The 20,547-nt window shown below is 44.0% G+C and overlaps 1 protein-coding gene across 2 annotated transcripts in view; it reads right to left on the bottom strand.

Annotated features, from left to right (window-relative positions):
- Nucleotides 1-20,547, bottom strand: part of Clic5 (chloride intracellular channel 5) — a 149,718-nt gene that overhangs the window by 45,213 nt on the left and 83,958 nt on the right. For both annotated transcript variants that reach the window (XM_029471464.1, XM_021149513.2), the window contains exon 2: nucleotides 1,623-1,732. In XM_029471464.1, the coding sequence (XP_029327324.1) occupies nucleotides 1,623-1,732 (110 nt within the window). The remainder of the gene's footprint in view (nucleotides 1-1,622; nucleotides 1,733-20,547) is intronic.

The following is a 20,547-nucleotide window of genomic DNA, read 5'->3' as shown; positions in this document are numbered from 1 at the left end:
CCGTGCAGCAAGCCAAGTAGAATCCAAAACATAAACCCATGGCCCACCTCCTTAAGGCCCTAACAGCACTCTCACGGATTAAAAACTGGGATAAGATCAGTTTTCATAGGAATTCGTATTTATGTGCGTGCGGATAGTGCTGTAAACAAAGGTGATGTTACTCACCAAGGCAGCCTCAGAGGGATGTCAGCAGGACTGGGTCTGATAATGTGTGTGAGAGAAGCAGAAGCATCCTTAAGATACCCGAGAGACTCCGTCCCCTGCCTGAGCTCCAGCTTGGAACTCTAGTGAGAGTTCTCTGCTACAGTTGACAATCTAAAGACTCCAGTCTCTCGGAAAGGTAGCTCCTTGCCCAGGCTCTGGGATCCTGCTCTTTTTAGTTGTTGCAGACACGGGCTGCCTGGGAGGTACATGCTCCCTGTGCCAGACACTAGGATCTTAGCAGCAGCCCCTCAATTTCCAGCTGGTAGGAGACCTCAGTGGGTCTGCTCGGCTTCCTTGTCTAATAGAGAATGCTGGACTTTCCCTTATGAAGTACGTATCGCGGGATTTTGCAGGGGAAAGCCATCAGCAGTTAGAAAGCACTGGAGCTGTAGATGTTCCGACGAGGTAAGACGCTAAAGGATGACTCTGCCGGAGGAAGCTCAGATCGGACCTAGGTGAGTTTAAAGGGAGGCTACTCCAGACAGTGATGGGTTACAGAGGCCTTCCCAAGAAATTGGGACTGAAACTGAGCCCTGAGGCAGGAGATTCTGAAGTTCCGAGGAACGAGGAGGAGAAGCCTGACGAGTGTGGAAGAAGCCTCGTACCAAGAGCTTCTGGGAACAAGAGCAGCCCCGAGGGCAGATGGGACCCAGGGAGGAGCCTTAGGAGACCTGAACAGAGTAGGCTGCTTTGGAAGCCTTTCCACCATGGGCTGGAAGACGTGGCCAAGCTTTGCTGGACACTGTTAGCCGCCACGGAGTTAAGACACCTGCTATGCCTCTACGTCTACTCAGAGGACCCAGATTATAGCTCAATGACAGCACTTGAATGGCATGCGGGGAGCCCCAAGTTAGATCCTTAGCGCAACAGGTAAATATGAATACAATGGAACTCAGGAGTGCAAAGGAATAGACATAATGAAGCTGTATTTTTCGCCTCTTAGGGCCTGTACATGCAGTCCTCGGGTCCAGAACCCTCCCACTAGGCGTTCTGAAAGCCAAGACAAAAACCTCAGAAAAGGTCATGATTCCAATTCCCTGATAATTCAGCTGTCAGTCCTAAAGCCCACCAGGGTCCTGCAAAACTAATGCCTATGCTATTGTGATGATATGTTCTTATACGCCTGTGCCCTTCCTTGAGGCAGACACTTGTTGTGTGCCCTTGTTTTCTCTTCTCTTTTCTTCTCGCTAATCAACGGATGCCAACCAGGGTAGTGAAGCACAGCCCTGAGGGAGGTTCTGCTTATGTTTCTTTTAGCCTCCTTTGTGAGCTGGGTTGGGCCCTGGGAACAGTTCTGGGCAATGAGATGGGATTCATCCGAGGTTTCCTGGAGCCACAGGATGGCCCTGGATTTGCTCTCATTCCAATCTGGCTCTTCCTTGCGCTAGATGTCCCCTCATGAACACAGGGTCCTTTACCTTTTCAGATCCACGGTGGTGACATTGAACACGACTCCTTTCAGCCAGAGGATCATGAAGAGACGCTGAGAGAAGGGACAGTTGCCAATGCTTTCCCCATCGATCCCAGCCTGGAAAGAAAACAAAGGCAGACGCCTGAGTCTCAGGGCACAGGTGTACAGACAATAATATGGATCATAAAGAACAAACTCTGGGCTTAGAGCCACACACCTCCCAGCCAACTTCAGAGATCCATTGTATCCTTCTCCGTTTCCCTAATAGTGGGGCAGAACAATGCCTGTGCCTCGTGTGTTCTTCATAAATGCTGAGCTGGAGCTTTCCAACATGAGATGTTCTAGAACCATACTTTCTGAAACCACAGAACCTCCAGGCTCTCTAAATAAAGCAGGAGTGAACGATTCAGTTCCTAGCTCGCTAAGTGACAAGCAGCAAGGACTCTGGGACTCTGGTCACACTTGCTCCGTCAGTATGTCTCAGGACAGGAACCTTGGGCTGTGATGCCACCTCCAGGAGCCAGGATAATCATCAAAGGCGGCACTCTAATCAGTATGGCGCTTAGTATATTAACAGCTGTTGGTATCAATATATTACTTATTGGTGAAAACATCCTTTGTATTCAAGAGACACATATGGATGATTAACGGCGTGTTGGGGCACTGGGAGAAATGGCCCTAGAGAGTTTTAGTAAAAGGTGTGTGTGTGTGTGTGTGTGTGTGTGTGTGTGTGTGTGTGTGTGTGTTGGTCAGAAAAGGGCATCAGATTCTTGGTGCATGAGTTGTAAGCTGCCCAGTGTGAGTGCTGGGATCTAACCTCAGTCCTTGGAGAAGCAGCAAGCGATCTTAATCACTGAGCAAACTCTCTCTAACGCCCAAATGAAGTTGGTTTTTTCTTTAATTTGCAGTTTTCATTTATTCATTTATTTTTATTTTGTTTATGTGTATGTGTAAGCCTGGGTAGATGTGCCTGTGTGAGTGCTTGCACCTATATACGTGTGTACGTGTTTGTGGAGGTCAGAAAAGGGCATCACATCCACTAGAGCTGGAGATATAGGTGGTTGTGAGCTGTTGGACTTGGGTGTTGGGATTTGAACTTGGGTACTCTGGAAAATCTACATGTACTTTTAACCACTGAGTCAATTGTCTAGACCCCAAAGAAGATTTTCTAATTAATTTAGTAATTCTACTCCAACCCTCAGTTTCCCCTCCCTCCTTTCTTGTCAGTCCTCCCCAACCTATCTCTATGCTCCTCCCCCCACTGCCTCTCTATTTCTCTTCAGAAAAAGGGAGGTTTTAAATGCATTCTCGCTGAAAGCATGGCACCTTCAGCTGGGTGGGTCAGGGGAGTCTGCAGGACTGTCTGTTACCATAACAACAGCAGTGGGTGTTGGCGTTTCTCTTATCCAACTGTCTCATGGTTCTTCCCAACACAGCAACCGTCTGAGGGGTAAGTTCCCTCTACACAAAGTGAGCTGCAGAGCCCTGAGCTGTATAGAGAATTTATTCCAAACAAGCTTGAGAACAAACAAAAGAGATCGGAAAACTGGTTCCTGTGATTTGTCTGTATCCACTGGTTTCTTCCCCCTTCCTTACCAAGGTACTCTGAGGAAGTAATGTCTTAGCCTCTCTAGTCTTGGATGTTGGCTTCTCTGGAGGCCTTGTGGTCACTTAGGAGCTGGGGCATAGGACAGTGTCTCCACAGGCAGTGGAGACCACCAGGCTTTCTCCCAAAGCTGAAAACCATGTAAATAGCATCCAAGAACAGGGAGTATTCAGTTTTTTTGTCTTTTTTATTGTCATGCAGTATGTGTGTAAAAGCACTCATGTGAGCATATCTGCCCCCCCCCACACACACGTGTGTGTGTGTGTTGCATGCTTTGCATGTCTGGGGTACATACATGTACATGCATGTAGAGAGCCAAGGGTGATGTCTGTTAGGAACTCACCAATATGGCTATACATCTTTTTCCAGCAACCCCTTGTCTTGGTCTTGCAGAGCTGGAATCGCAGGTGAGCCACTATTCCCACCCATCCACCTGGCAGTTTTCTAAGCCCCGTGGATCACAACTTCAGTCCTCACAGGTGCACAACAAGCCTTTAACAGGGAACCACCTCCCCTGCTCAGGACTTTCCTTTTAAGAGAGGCAAAGGACCACTTCCAAATAGCAGCTCTCCTTCTATTTCCCGGAGGTCTACTTAGCTGTGGTGCCCAGATGACAGGCATGGGTGCATCCTCCAATGATTAGAGCATGGTCAACTACTCCTGGCTGATGGCTAGCCTTTGAAAGATATCAAACCCAGCAGAGATGCATGTTCATCTTTGACAGCTCTGTGGTTGGAAGTCGATGCTAGAAAACCATGCTTCTTTTGCCTTCTTCTTAACTACACAGACAGCCACCATCACTATTCAGGCTCCACCTTCCCCCTTGCTGGAAACAGACTCATCCTCAGGACCCAATACAGTCTGGGCCTCCTCCACCAGAAGGGGTCATCTGGCCACAGAACTAAAGATCCCCACAACACATTCAGAGAGGTGGCTACCCACTTCATCACAATCAAGTGCAAATGAGTTTATCTCATCAGGTATAGGGGTTTGGTCTGGGGCTGCTTTGTATTTAAATGCTAAACACTGATCCCCCCCAAGATCTGGTTGCCCTTACAAGAAAATTCTCATGAACATCAAATGATGCTATGTAAACCTTGCTCTCAAGTTATCCCTGATTGGTTAATGAACATGCCTATAGGTTGGGCTAGACAAAAGAGAGGGGGGAGAACACAGGTTCCTGGGGTTTGGGGTCTCGGGGAGGGATCATGAGGAGAGAATGGGAAAGAAGAAGGAAGAGGTCATCATGGGGTAGTATGGATCATGAGCACACAGCTATGAGGGCTTCCCTGATGTAGCAGGAGCAGCCCAAAGGAAACTTAACAAGGGAAGGATAGAGAGTTCAAGGCCAGCCTGGACTTCCTTGGAAGTTCATGACCAGCCTATACATGCTGACACCCTGTCCCAGTAATTGTATTTATTTATTTTCCAATCAGTCAATGAACTCATTAATTGTATGTGTGTTTCTGTGTAGGTATGCATGTGACCGTGTGGGGTCTTGGATCCAAAAGGAATTCTTCTAGGAAAGGGCACATGTGTAGTTTGCTAGGCTGAATACCGTTGCATACAAATAATCTCTACCTGCAACCTAAGAATGGAACTTATTGGGAAAGAGACTGTAGACTGAATCAAGCTTACCATCAAACCTCTTCTTCCTCCTCTTCCTCCTCCACCTCTTTTTCTCCCTACTCCTCTTTCTCCTCTTTCTCCTTTCCCTCTTCTTTATGTTCAAATTCGGAACCGAAATATCCAATTTTGAAGGTGTGTTATGTGACTAAACAATGATACATACGAAATACATGGGATTCACTTTATAGAATTGCTGTCATTATGAGCAATAGAAGAGAAGAGAGCCTTAGATGTCTTTGTTTGTGGAACTCAAGCCCCTACTGGAGAGTCAGCAAGCCTCTGTGTAATGGCACAAAAGATAAACAATTCACGGTGCTCAGGAGTTCGTGGGTGGAGCAATATGAATCCAGAAGGCAAACGTGGGAGGAACCATAGCCAAGGTTCACTGGCCAAGGAAAAATGTCCCCAAGTAACCCATTCTCAAATTTCTCAGGGATGGAGATGGGGGAGAGGGGCTCTGCTGGATTGGCTGAAGATACATTTACAAGCAGGTACATGTCTGTTCTCTCTGAAGCCTCCATGCTGCTGTCCAGAGAAACAGGATGCAAATAAACACTTTTAAAAGGAGTCCAGAAGCCAAGCATGGAAAGAGCCTGGAACCCAGGAAGATAGATGGGTGAAGCTGAACTGTCAAGTAGGGGTAGATTCTTGGCTATTTATCAATGAAGTCCAGTAGAAGTCTGTGTTTTCTGGGAACTTCTGTCATCAATATTTAAGGGTCCTCCACGCTGTTTATTAGACCTGATTATATGTCTCAGAGCTTGGATCAGGAAAGTTAAAACTGGAGTTCTTCTACCTCAGAAAAACACTTAAGCACAGGAAACAAAAAGGTGATAAAAATCTAGGTGTCCAAGCAGCTAGACCTCCTTTCTGTGTGGGCTTAACTTGAAGAAGTCTCCTCACTTCAGCTTCCTGTGGCCATGAGGGTCCTAACAGAGAGAGCTTGCTTTGCTCTTAATCAGAGCACTATCATCTCTCGACATGTATTTTGTTTTGTAATTGCAAAATGCTATTAAAATTAGTTCTAGGTTTGGACATGAATCTACTTCCCTTATACCCATGAAATGAATTCCTAATCCCAGAATTTGCATACCAAATAAAGGCATCTTGACAGGCAATGGTTTCTTTTGCTGTTTGTTTGGCCTTTGAGTTCCTGGGAGAGCTGAGATCCCAGGTTACTACCATCTTCCTGTTTCCTCTGCTTGTTCCCAAGGTTGACTTTGTATATTGAATCTTAACAGTCTTCATAGACTTTAATCCACAGAATCTGTCCTCCTCCTCCCTTGGTTGAGTTGATCTAAGTGCATCATAGCCCCAAGTTCACAAACATAACAAATGAAAAGCTCATGTCACTGAGATCAAATCAGAGTCGTGGAACTCTGAGATTTATCAAAGGTCCCCTGTGTCTGGCACTTTCCGGAGAAAAATGTGTGCAATGTCAATATTTAAGAACATGTCAACAAAGTATGTTTGTAGCACTTGAAATTTCCATTCTAGTACTCGTTAAAAATGCAATGCCTGGAGTCCTCTCTTGGACACTAGATTTAATTTGCCTGGCCCTAGCCAACCCCAGTTTTTGTTTGCAGAGTTTCCAGGCTTGCCAGAGACAAATAACTTCTGCCCACTGGGAGATGTTCTGCAAAACCATGCAAGAATATCATTGCAAAGCAAATGAATAAAGAATGATCCCATTGGAGGTGGGATCAGAGACCTTGGGTCTGGGATGTAGGTGACCAGTTGGTCCAGACATCAGGATGCTTGGACATTGCTTCTCACTACGCTTCTTGCTTTCTCATGTTGTTCCTCCTTCAAATCTTGCTCTCTCCTTCCTCCTACTCCACTTCTGTGCTGGTCTCCATCACTTCCTGTTTAGTTACTTTTCTATTGCTCTGATAAAACACCATAACCAAGACCAGCTAGAGAGGCAGGAGTTTATTTGGGCTCATCTTGCATAGTGTAAGTTACAGTAACCCATGGAAAACAAAAGTTGTCTACCATCCACAGTTTATACTTAACTGGAAATGCTTTTGAGTTGGTACTGGAAATGGGCACAAAGGAAGGATAAGGATATGTTGGTTAAGGATATTGAAGGGAGTTAGAGGCCCATGATGCTATGAAGAGGAGCCCCATCAGAACTCTCTGTGGTTTTACTTGCATCTGGAGTAGGGTCCTCAGACTAGAGGAAGACAGAGTACTGGAGAATTCTCTTATTCTTGCATAATCACCTGCTTACAGCTCTTGGCATTCACACACTGTGAGATGCAGTTTAAAGCCTGTATTTATTGTATTTGTTGCTTCTTCCTGATGCTAACCTTACCTGCTACTATTTATGGGTAACTTGTTCTTCAAGGGCTGTATCAATTCATGGCTATCCATAAACCTTCCTTATGGGCTCTTCTATGTTCCCTCTCAAGCCCTGCTCCATCATCAGTTCACTGTGCTCTACCTTGCCCCTTGGATGCACTGTGTTACAGTTCCTGAAGAAATGGGCATGTTTTGTCCATCATAGTACAACCAGGGTTTGTTATCAAACTGGTTCTGGGTGTCAACACACACCAGGCTATTCGGATCCACCCTGATTCAAGTCCTAGTTTGATGCATATGGTTGAAGACTCTTAGTCTTCTAGATAGTCAATAGCACCAACAACAGGATTTTGTGGTAACCTTTCCTATTAGAGGAAGCCTTGCTAAAGAAAATGCCATTGAATATACAGGCCTATGGTTAAACTGACCATAAGAGAGCTGTGCCTAGCAGCTAGGAATTTGGGTCTCTTCACAGTTCTCTGTTAATCTCCAGGATCACCACCAAACAGCCATATTTCCACAAAGGTATAACCATAAAATTACCACCAGCAAATGAAGCGCTTGGCACTGACTGTGAGGGCCACACTGGCTTAAATCTTTCCAGCTGTTGTCCAGATGTGATTCTTTGCTCCCAGAATGACTCAAATTAGTGCATTCCTCCACTGTCTGTATAGGCATGGGGTGTGAGTCACACAACAAGGGTTCTGGGGACCTGATACAGGTCCTCTGCAAAAGTAGCAAGTGTTCTTAGCTGCTGAGCCATCTCCCCAGCCAATCCGATTGCTTTTCAGACTAAGCCAACTGAGCCAAAGGATTTGCATGACTCTTATAAGGTTGTGCATACATGGTAGGCATGGGCTTTGCGGCTGAGTTGAAATGCTTGAAATCCCAGTCAGAATCAATGCCTGGGCTAAAGAAAGAGTCACAGAAGGTATGTGCCATGGTTGGAAGAGATCAGTTTCTCAAAGGTTTGTATGTCAAAACTTGGTGTGGAAATGCCAGGAGGCAGTGGGACTTACAAATGGGAAATCATTGGGGTCATTGCCCTTGGAAAGGATTGATGCTGGTCTTACACAGAGAGACGGTTGTTCTCTCCAGTTGTTCTCTCCAGAAGGTTGTTATGTACAACCACGTCCCTCTTGTCTTGACCTGTGGTTTCCCCCAAAGTGGACTCCCAACACTGTGATGTCATCTGCCAGACTTGCTCAGGGCCAAGTCACTTCCAGCACCATCCGGGCACCACCATCCCTTCCAAAGTAGAGAACTGTAGGCCAATAAACTCTTTGTTCATAAAGTACTGAGCCTCTCAATTTTTGTTATAATAGAAAAAGAACAGGTTGAATTAGAAAATGAACCCCCCCCAAAAAAAAACCTGAAATCTTTTGTAAGTCATATTTAACGGTTTCCCATGAATCTTTGCTTATCTGTCACTTTACTCTTCTGAAATAATAAAATGCTCAAGATACTGAAAGAATGTGACATTTTCAGGTGAACCAAAGACAAGAAAACTAGATTCCACTACAGCTTCTGAGCCTCAGGAGGACAGCCAAGAAGCATCAGAACCAAGTCACCTCCTTGCTGCCTCCATCCTGCCCTGCACAGACCTCTTCACCATCACAGATGAGAAGACTGAAGGAAATGATATCATGGGGACAATAGTGGCAGAAAGAAAGTCCTCAGTACATTAGTGTCCATAGGCTTGTACCTTGATAATTCATCTCTCTCTCCTCCTCTCAGTCCCCAGCCAGCATGGTAAGTGCCTCGTGCCTGGAGAAAGTCATCCTCTGACACCATACAATAGAGAAATGTTCCTACCAGCCAAGTGTTCCCGTCTCCTGAGCCACTCCCGCTGATTCTGTCTAAGATCCCAAAGACCTTACTGTAAAGAACTGTGCAGGAGATCACACATGGGTTGCAGAGGTGTGCATGGTTCACCCTCCTGTGATCCCAGCCTTCCAGAAGGCTAAGTCCAACCTGAGCTGAATAGTGAAGCTCTTCAAAGAATTTTTTTTTAAAAAAAATCCCATGACTGAGCGGGTCGGGGGAGGGGGGAGAGGTGGGAGCTGAAGAGATGGCCCAGAGGATAAACTGCTTCACACACTAACATGAGGACAAGCATTCAAGTCACCCACAGCCCACATAGAAGCCTCGTGGCTATGACAGCAACCTGTAAGTAATTCCAGCACTCAAGAAGCAGAGACTAGGCGAACCTGGGACAAGCTGGCTAGCTAGACTAGCCAAAACCCATGAGCTCCAGGTTCAGGGAGAGAGCCTGCCTCAATAAATGAAGTGAAAGCTACCCAACACTGATGTCAGCCTCCACGTGTGTGTATGTGTGTGTGTGTGTGTGTGTGTGTGTGTGTGAGAGAGAGAGAGAGAGAGAGAGAGAGAGAGAGATGTTGGGACAGGTAGGTGTGTGTATGTGTGACACACACTCACACACGCATGCCCTACAGGAACACATTATGCAAGCACATACCATAAAAATGGGGAAAGGCTGAGGAGCATGGCTCATGGGCACAGCATTTCCTTAGCATATCAGGCTCTAAGACTCAGTCCTCAGCACAACAAAAAAACCGAAACCAGAAGACTTGTTTTAAGTGATCGTATCTTCTGCTTTAGAAGGGAGCTCTTTCTTATAAAACAATCTTTCAGCTCCTGGCGCTGAGACAGAGCCAGGAATTAACTTGAGGAGACTTGCTTTCATTTTGCTATTACCTTGAAAAACAAAATCACTCGAAACCCGCACCTGACTCTTACATGGTCAAGCTCAGGCTGAGCTGTAAGTGACAAGGAGTCTTCCCTTTTTTTGGTGTCCAGGCTAAAAAGGACAGAAGAACCTTTTCCAAGTGGCTAACTAAAGCAGGAAATGTCCTAGTCATTGTATTCCCTTAAAAAAAATAAATAAATAAACTTACACCAAGAACCGTGCAGCACACACAATCACCCAGGAAGCCACACCCTAAACGGAAGGGAGTCAGAGAAGGGAATATTTCCAAGGCCCACCAGTATTTTTAAAAGCTCCCAGAAGTTATGAGACACACACTCCTGCGTTCTGACGGGTACACGCTGGCCCTGCTTGTGCTGAAAGATAAATGAGCTCTTAAGTGAGTTGTTGCTTCAGTCTGGCCCTGCACTTCCTTGCCTCTGAAGCAAGGGATGCATGAGTAATGCCTTAGTCAAATTCCCTGATGCCCTCTACACAGGTTCATTGGCTGGAGTTTTTGTCTGTGAAGCAATTAGAAGGGAGCGTGTCTCATGAACAGTCCTTGTAAGTTCTCCACCTGATGTCTCGGAATAAAAGCTGGAAGTAGCCATCATAAAGATTCAGGGGGTGGGGTGGGGGTGGGGAAATAGCTCTGTTGGTAAAATGCTTGCCCAGTGGACAAGAAGGCCTAAGTTCAAGTCTCAGAATTCACGTCTAAAACGGCTGGGTGTGCTGGCATGCTCTTGGAATTCCAGTGCTGTGGAGTCTCACACAGATGGGTCTCTGGAGCTCACTGTCCAGCTAGCCTCATCTAGGCCAGTGAGACACACTGTTTTAAAAAAATTGAAAAACAAAAAACCCAAAAGCAAATGAGCAAACAAACAAAAATCTCAACACACAAGGTGTAAGGTCCTTGAGGAAAGACAACAGAAGTTCTTCTCTGACTCCTTCATGCACAGTAAGGCATGCACACAGAGAGAGTGGGGAGGGAGGAAGGATGAGATAGAGAGAGACAGAGACAGAGAAGTAAAGGGAGAGAGAGAGAGAGACAGAGACAGACACAAAATAGTACCAAACTATTGGTACTATTGGGTTGACTCCAAAATAAAGAAGGTACAGGAATTGTTTCTCCTTCCAGGTTCTTTCTGTAAGTCTAAGAATGCATATTCCTTCTCACAGAACCTATATAAAACCTTATTCTGGTACAAGCATCTGTTCTGGTTTACTTTCCTATCACAGCAGTGATAGACAGTGACGAAAACTGACTTGGGGGGAAGAGAGGGTTTACTTGGCTTACAGTTACAGTCCATCATCAAGGGAAGCCACTGCAGGCACTGGAGGCAGGAACTGAAGCAGAGAAGACAGAGGAATGCTACTTACTGGCTTCCTTCCTTTATCTTTCTTATATAATGTAGGTCTACCTGACTAGGGATGATACCGCCCACAGTGGGCTGAGCCCTTTAATGTTAATCAACAATGAAGAAAATGCCCCATGCCCCACAGACATGCCCACAGGCCCATCTGATGGAAGAAATTCCTCAGTTGAGACTCTTTTCCTTGGTATGTGGAGGTTGATGTCAAGTCGACAGCCTCCAGGTAGACACACTCACAGAGTGAATCCCTTCCCATGAGCCATCTGGATTGTTGGATTGTTAGAAGATGTGAAAATGAATTTGCATCCCTAACATAAATGACACCATTCAAATAATTACCATCAAAGCAGACCATGTATGTTTTCTCCTTGTTTAAAAGGACCATAGATAGATAGATGTATATGTATATATATATATATATATATATATAGTACACCATATATATATGAGTTGATGGGTCCCATCATATCCACAATCATGAAGCAGCCCCCACCCTTAAAGGCCTCTGAGCTCTTTGTAAGCCAGGACAAATCCAAATCCCTTTTACTTGAAAGAAATAGCTAAGGAAGGAAGCCTGCTATNTATATATATATATATATATATATATATATATATATATATATATATACCTGTTTGTGAGAAACTATATTACAGTCATCTGTTTCCCCCACCCTTAAAGGCCTCTGAGCTCTTTGTAAGCCAGGACAAATCCAAATCCCTTTTACTTGAAAGAAATAGCTAAGGAAGGAAGCCTGCTATTGTTGGGCTATGTTTAGAACGGACGATACTGAGATGGCCTTCCAGATTTCATAGCATCCCAATCTCATGTTTAAGATCAGCCCTTCCCAATTATATTTTGATAAAAGAACAACAGCAAAGAACTTCCAACTCGGGCCTCCTCTCCCGACTGCTTGAAGAGGCTTCTGGAAGTTATGATCTAGGGAGTTCTGAGGCACCCACTGGGATCAGTGGGAAAGAAAGTGAGCATGGTTTTGGTGATTACAAGTTTTATTTATAGCATTGACCTTCCGTGGAGTCCTCGCAGATGCTCCTACGCCAATGGCGCTGCTGAACAGCAAGGAAGGAAAATGAGAGCAAACGCCAACAAAAGGCACCATTTCTCCTTACAGCTTTCTAACGAGCCCTGACTATGCCTTCACTGGGAATCCTTTCTGCTACGTTGTAAGACAGATCCTGTAAGGTTCTTTTTCTTCTCTGTCTGTGACATGCTTCAGGGCTGGCCATACCTTTTCTAGTTCTTCAAAAAGTGGACAGCACGCAAAGATCACACATCTAAGAAATTGACAGGCTAACAAGAAACCAGGCTGTAGGATCGGATTTAAGAGTATGTAGCGACACCCAGGGTTTACCCCCTCATATGTGTGGTTAGATCATCTCTCTGCCCTTTCACCTGCAAAGTATTCCTTTTTAAAGATGGTTTTAAATCGGCCTCAATGTTCCCTTCCAATGGGTAATTAATTAGAAAAGGGAACAATGGTCCATGGTACCCCAAGTCCTCTGAGAAGATAGTGTGATTGCCAGTGTCCTAAAAGAATGAGCTACAATCGTCAAACTTACAATCCCCACAGTTAGTCTCCCTATCAGTGAAGTGCAATTGTAACTAGAATACAATGTTCTACAGCCTGGCAGTTCCCTTAGGAAAATGAACTCAGACACCCACCCCACCCTCCTCACCCACCCCACCCACCCCACCTAGTCCCTCAGTTGACTCCCATTGACAGCTTTCTCTTTCTCTTCCAGTACAGTCTTTTTTTTTTTTTCTTTTTGGTTTTTCGAGACAGAGTTTCCTCTGTGTAGCCCTCGATGTCCTGCAACTCACTCTGTAGACCAGGCTGGTCTTGAAACCAGCCTGCCTCTGTCTCCCAAGTGCAAGGATTAAAGACGTGTGCCACCACTGCCCGGCTCCAGTATAGTCTTATTTTTAGGGAATTTGCTGCTGCCCCCCAGCCTTGCTACTCTAAGTATCTCCACATACTAGCAATATCAGCTCCTGGGAGTTTCTTAGATAGGCAGATTCTCAAACGCACTGTGTGCCTATAGACTCTGAGCATCTCTACCAAGGTCTCCAGATGAAGGATGCCTATGAGTGTTTAGGAAGAGCGAAAAGGAAAGTTCTGGAGACAAAGATTTCATACAGTATCATAACAATGTCCACGGCAAGCAATACCAAGCTTTGCTCTTTTTATTTAAAACATAAATCTTTACACACTTCATATAGTTCTTTTCATATAGCTCCTTCTGGTGGGAAAAGAAATCTGCACTCTTGTATATAATAATCTGGCCTTAGTAGGTTCTCAGAATGTCAATGAATCTCAGCCAAATTTCCATACCTCCCGAGGGGGAGGAGCCCGCTTAGAAAAGAGGATGGTGCAAGCAGCTGAAAGCAAACACTGAAGCTGCAACTAGAGATCGAATTAAATTATTCATTGAAATTCCAGGACTTGGCCTATCTGTTAGAAGTCAGCCATGCTGAGAGTCACAGAGAGCGTTTCTGCTGGGCAGGCTCCATCCCAAGCCCATCGAGCTCACCTGCCTCTTTACCTGCGGGGCCAGTCAGATGCTGAACCCCAATTGATGAATTAAATTGTAGAAATCTGACATGTATTGGATTTTGAATGAGGCTCTATGAAAGTGTCACACTGAACGTTCATGCTGTCCATCACGGTACAGTACAGTGGCTTGTCAGACTTCTTGCCTACGAGCCCCAGTGCAGAGAGAGCCCATATGCCACAGAGAAACAAGAACACCCATGTACTGCAACTAACAGCTAACTCATCTTGTCTCAGGCATCCTCTGTCCTAGGGTGTCTGCTTGTAAAACGAAGAGCAAGATTTTCTTTACCAAGCAACATCCATATATACATATGATTAATTAGACCCTATATATACATTTTCCTTATATCATCACTCGATCCTCAAATTCAATATAGTATAAATATCATGCCTCTTTATAGCAGAATAGTGACTATGACTCAACAGAGATATATGATAGGTTAACATACAGTTATTATATCAAAATGAGATATGGTTTTTTTTTCTTATTATTATTCTAAAGAAAGCTTCATGATCAGAGAAAAAGGCAAGTCACAAAGGAACATGAGTGGTATGATTGGGTTTTTGGGTTTGTTTTTTTTGTTTTTTGGTTTTTTTTTTTTGTTTTTGGGTTGTTTTGTTTTGTTTTGTTTTGTTTTGTTTTGTTTTTCAAGACAGGGTTTCTCTGTGTAGCCCTGGCTGTCCTGGAACTCACTTTGTAGACCAGGCTGGCCTCGAACTCAGAAATCCACCTGCCTCTGCCTCCAAGTTTTGGGATCAAAGGCGTACGCCACCACCGCCCAGTGCTTTTTTATTTTAATATAGGGCCCTGGCATGGGTTCGTAAGTGTGTGTGGTGGGAAGGGTACTTCCACATGCTGATAACATCAGTTGCTTCCTCCTCATCCTTCTCCTCCTCCTCCTCCTCCTCCCTTGCCTTTTCTTCCTCCTCTTGCTCCTCCTATCTTCCTTCTCTTCTCCCCCTTCCTTCTTCCTCTTCCTCCTTTTTCCTCTCCTCTTCCCATTCCTCCTTTTCCTTCTCTTCCTTCTCCTCCTCCACTCTGTTCCCTTCTTCTTCTGAGACAGATCATCATGTAGCCCAGGCTGGCCCTGAATTCACTATGTATTCAACAATAACCCTGAACTTATGATCCTCTTGCCTCCATCTCCAGCATGGTAGAATTATCGACATGCACCTCCATACAAGGTTCTGTGGTATGCTGAGGATCAAATCCAGGGTTTCATGTAAACACTTGCTAGTCAAGCACTCTCTGAAACTGAGCAATTGTCCAAGCTCCCCACCCCCCACTTCACAATCAGCATCATTAAGAGAACAATTGCAGGGTGTGAAGGCAGAAGCTTGATTTTTGGTGTCTTTTGTGGTTTCAAGCAAGAAAATATCTAAACACCTTAGGAGCAGATATATTTCAAAACCCCAAGTACTTTGAAGTGTAAAAAAACTATGCCTGTATCCATAGACATACCCGTAGTTGTACCACATTCTCAACAAGTTAGAGAAATATTTTGATAATACATAAGAGTCTAAGGCATCATGAGATCTTGAAATGATTCCATGTGGCTTCTGTTATTCCACATGAAATAGAAACAAAGCATTTCTTCCCAAAGTTAAGTGCATGTTGGATGGGGTCACTGGGGAATGTCTAGAGTCTTTCACGATGGCAGCCATAGTGATGTTCTCAATGTCCTGTGTACATCCAGGTGGCACCCCTTGTGATGGTTTCAGAGCCCCTAAGACAGGCGATCATTCACTCTTGTCTAGGTCCCTGTCAATTTTGAGTATACACATATGTGTGTATGTGTATATGTATATATGTGTCTCTCTATATATATATATGTGTGTGTGTACTTGTGTGTATCTATGTATATAGTTATACTATTTGTCTAAAAATGTCTTCCAAGTTTTCATGTCTCTAACTATCTTAAATTACAAATACTAAGCCAACATTTTAACCATCAATCTCCTGGTTGTAAGCACAGGACAACTGATGTCACCTCACGTGACACCGTCACGTCTCTATGGCATGCAGTTATAGTATTCAGTGTCGTCATCATTTGGAAAGTTGACAGTGAAACCAGAAAATGTGCTGTATTGAGTCAATACATGACATGAGCTATAAGTGACCCCTCTTTCTATGTTGCACGGGTGGAGGACCAGGCCCGAAGTTTCACAAAAGGATTGATAAAAACATGTCAAGCCAAAAGTCAAAATGCAGGATCTTTCTAGAGGTGGGAGCTGCTCATCTTTGGATGTGGCATCTACTTTAGCCATCACTCTGAATGGCAGCAAGGCTCTACCCGTGGGAAGATGAAGATCTTATTGAGAGTAATAACTATAATATAGATGCTCTTCAACTTTGGGGTTGACTTCAATGAAGTTTTGGCTTTATGACGGTAAGATGCTATGTCCACGTGGCATTGGCATCTTCACTTTCATACAGTATTCTCTAAGTTGCATGATGTAGTTGATATTTGTTGTAAAGTAGGCATTCTGTTAAATGATTTTGCTCAACCATAGCTTAATATGAATTCTGAGTGCACTGAAGGTGGGCTAAACTAAGCTAAGCTAAGCTGTGATGTGACGTTCAGTAGCTTGGTATATGAATGCACTTTGACTTAAAATGGGTTTATGGTCATAATTTCAGGAGAGTGGAATTAGAAGTAACTGAGAGTCCCAGCATGCCCATGACAGCTTCACCATTGGGCGTGACATAGGGGAAATTGTTCTTCTGTTTCCACTATTGCTCTGGATTGATTTTTTTCTCCACTTGTTTGATTGTTACACATACAAGGTGACTTATTAGGATGTCCCAGAATTGGGTGGAGCTAGGACATCCAAGGTTAAATCTGGGAAAGTTTGGCTGGAATAGGTTGGACATCCTATGTGATGGTTTATCTTCACTCTCTACTTGTCTGCATTTAGAGTCACCTAGGAGTCCAAACTAAACTGTGCCCATGATATATCCAATGGACTAGAGTCCTGAGCTGAATAATAATGATGATGATGATGAAGATGATAATAATAATAAAAATAATAATTGATGATGATGATAGGAATGTGAGCTAGCACCAGCATTCACTTATCTGCTTCCTGACTGAGGGGGCAGGAGTGAGCTTGCCTTGCCTCTCTCTATCACCATGCCTTTCCAGCCAGGATGCACCCTAGCCCCTCAGAGTCTAAGCCATAATAAATCCTTCCTTTCTTAAATTGTCTGGTCAGGTGTTTTAACACTGCAACAAGAAAATAAACTGCAGAGCCTATGTGTTTACATTTCTACATTCATAAAGGACTCAATGAGAGATTTAAGTGAGGATGCTTACATTTAATAAAGTCCTCATGCAAAGCTTGCCCATGGGGCACAGTCCGCTCCACTCAGAGCATGTTGAAGACTCCAAATGACACTTTAAAAAAACCCATTCGCTGGGCATGGTGGTGCACGCCTTTAATCCCAGCACTCAGGAGGCAGAGGCAGGCGGATTTCTGAGTTCGAGGCCAGCCTGGTCTACAAAGTGAGTTCTGGGACAGCCAAGGCTACACAGAGAAACCCTGTCTTGAAAAACCAACCAACCAACCAAACAGACAAACAAACAAAAACCATTATGGCTCATCATGCTATATGACTGTCTCTCATTGGGTCAAGTCTGGTATCGCTCTGTATTAATAATGACTCCAGACTCTTCAAGTGTTTGCGTGGCTGACAGCATTACATTGGATGAGAACTGGGAGTTGTCTCCACATATCTAGAGTATTAAAAGACTCGTCAGGACACAGCAATAAGAGTACCCACAGCATGTTCTTGAGTACTTTTAGGGCTGGATTGCATGAATATGCTGTGAAGTATGCACATCATAGTCCTGCATTTATTTGATCTCTCATGGACAAACAGAATATATTTCAAATGCTCTGTCAACATAGCAAAAAAAGATACCATCTTCTTTCATGATGGTAATTTTAAAAGAAACTTGTTGATGACTGATAAGTATTTATAACAGATAAACATTTACTTTAAATAAATAGGGTGGGTATTTGTTTGAACCCCTGGATTAACAAGCATCCTATAAATGTCTCTCTTCTTTGTCTTGGCCTTCTGGATTTTGCATTCCCCTTTCTGCTTACAGTATTGCATTCTCGTTTTATCAAACTCCACAGATGGACGCAATGGCAAGCACTGATTCTTTACCTGTCATCATGGTAATGACACAAACATGGTATGTGGCCTTTTGAAAAAGTGATTTTATGACTTATTTTTATTCATGAGTCTGTGCATGACAATGTACATGCCCCCAGAAGTGTAGGTACCCCAGAAGACAGAAGAGGGCATCAGACGCCTGCAGCTGGAGTTATAGGAGGTCGTGCACTACTTGATATGGGTGCTGGGAACTGAACTCCAGACTGCTGGGAAAACAGAAAGAGCTCTTAACCAATGAGACAGCCCTCCATCCCCATGACTTTTATTTATTTATTTTTTCAAATGTTTCTTCATTGCTTCCATCTCAGCAGCCCAGGATCTGGAGAGGAGCAATGCAAGTAATTTCCTCTGTCAGTTATCACATGTCAAATAACAAAGAGACATAAGAGAATCTCTGAGACCGTTCTGTTGAGCCATGCTCACAATCCTTCAGTGACCTTCCACAGATAATAACTAACTCCTTACATTCAAACTCCTTAAGCCGACTCTTAGGACTCCTCACAGTCTTTATCTTAGTTTGTTGAGTATAGCCATTTCAGGACTTCTTACTGGTACCCTAACCCCCTCTCTGACAGATCCACTGTCTGCTCATTTGACTAAAGATACTCTCTCCTTTGGAGTCTCTTACCCCTTGCCCCTGCTCTCAAGCACCCACTCAGATTCCATCTGCCTGAAGAGCCTCAGAGGACCTCATACTGGTATGAGAATTAGCTATAAGAAGTTACTAATAGTGACAGTAGTTACTAAGCCATAGCTTAGCTAATTTGCATGGCAGGTATTGCTCATCAACAGTGCAGGAGACATTGTTGTAGAAGCAAGGAATGCCCACCAAGTTCCAGATCAACACATAGGCCTTGCCACCAATTGATGTTCTCCTCACCAAGAGCATAAGAAGAGAAGATAGTAATGTGGGCCCATCTTTCCCAGTTGTTGGCTTACTGATCTGGGGCAGGTCCCTTGGCTTTATAGTGCTCAGCTATAAATAAGCAAGGAGATGTGACACCTGTGTCATCAAGTTGGTGCCAGGATTAAGTGAGACATCTCAGGCCTACCATTTAGTAATAACTGATAATACAAAATGAATACTAAAATGATTTCATACCTGCTCTTACATGCCTACCAGGTGTGTGTGTGTGTGTATGTGTGTGTGTTTGTGCATTATTTTTTCATTCTATGCTTTTCATATGTAAGAGCACAGAGCTAGATCTCTCTCTATTGCTGGATGATAAAATAACCCCCTACTAGATTTGCAGTTGGTTCATAATGGGTGATTTCTGAGCAAGCCTTGAAAGCTTTCAAGTAAAATTATGGAGTTCTCACATATTTTAATGAAACTTATGAGAATTCTAGAAAGCATCCATTAATACTATTTATTGTTAACATTTATTGAGCCTTTTGTAAATCCAGGCACAATGACACATATTTGTCACGCCAGCACCAAAGCAGGTAGGAGAGAGAGTTGAATCCCTGAGATTTGCTGGATAACCACACTATCTACTTGGTGAGTTCCAGGCCAGTGAAAGACCTTGACTCAAAAAATAACTGAGGAGTGGTAGCCAAGGTTATCCTGTGACCTCCATATGCAAGTGTGCAAACATGTGCACATATCTGCACACACACATGAACATGTACACAACCTGAAAACTTTGGTAAGCCATGTTCAAGACCTTTTAAATACAAGAAGTCTGGGATAAAACCCAAGAACTAGCATGTTTTTTAAATTAAAAATTATTATTTGTCAGACACACAGAGAGAGAGAGAGAGAGAGAGAGAGAGAGAGAGAGAGAGAGAGAGAGAGAGAGAGGAATGTCTTAGCCCACAAGCTGGTCAGAAGACAGTGTTGTGGAATCTGTTGTTTCCTTCTATCCTATGAGTCTCAAGAATTGAACTCGGGTTACCTGGCTTGTACTGCAAGCACTTTTATTTCCTGAGCCATCTTACAGGCCACAAAAGTGACATTTCTAGCAGGCTTTGTGTGATGCTAACACAGAAGTCATCTGGGTCTGGGTCCTTCTTATAAGGACCCCATCCTAGGTAGCGGAGGTTGAGAGAATTCTAAGGACTGGGAACCAGCCTTCCAAAAGAGCACAACACTACTCTGGCCTAAGGAAAATCCACAATAAAGTAAGGTAAACCCAGAGTCAGGTTAGGTCATTTAGATTTTAATCCTGGCTCTCTGCTCATTGAAATATGACCTTGAGCTTGCCACACACACCCCCCAGCACTGTCCTCCCTTGTGATTCATAGTGCTAGAATAATAATAGTCATTTCATATCTGACCATGAGATAGAAGGACCCAGGATGAATGGAAAGTACTATGTGTACTGACTGGAATCCAAGCTTCAGATGGAACGCAGGGGACATTTCTTTTTCTTCTCATCCAAGTTGAATCCTTGAATGGTAGAGAGATTCTCTAAGTAATTCACATTCTTCCCTTTCCTATATCACTGTTCAGTGTCTGAAAGGCTCAGCTTGAGAAGTGGGATCCCTGAGTAATTCAAGACATTAAGGCAGCCTTTGATCCAGAGTCAGTCTCTGGGAATTGGCATTTAGG

Source organism: Mus caroli, chromosome 17 (assembly GCF_900094665.2).
Source record: "Mus caroli chromosome 17, CAROLI_EIJ_v1.1, whole genome shotgun sequence".
Taxonomy (NCBI): domain Eukaryota; kingdom Metazoa; phylum Chordata; class Mammalia; order Rodentia; family Muridae; genus Mus; species Mus caroli.
Note: the sequence above shows the minus strand (reverse complement) of the source record. Positions and strands in the feature narration are given on the sequence as shown.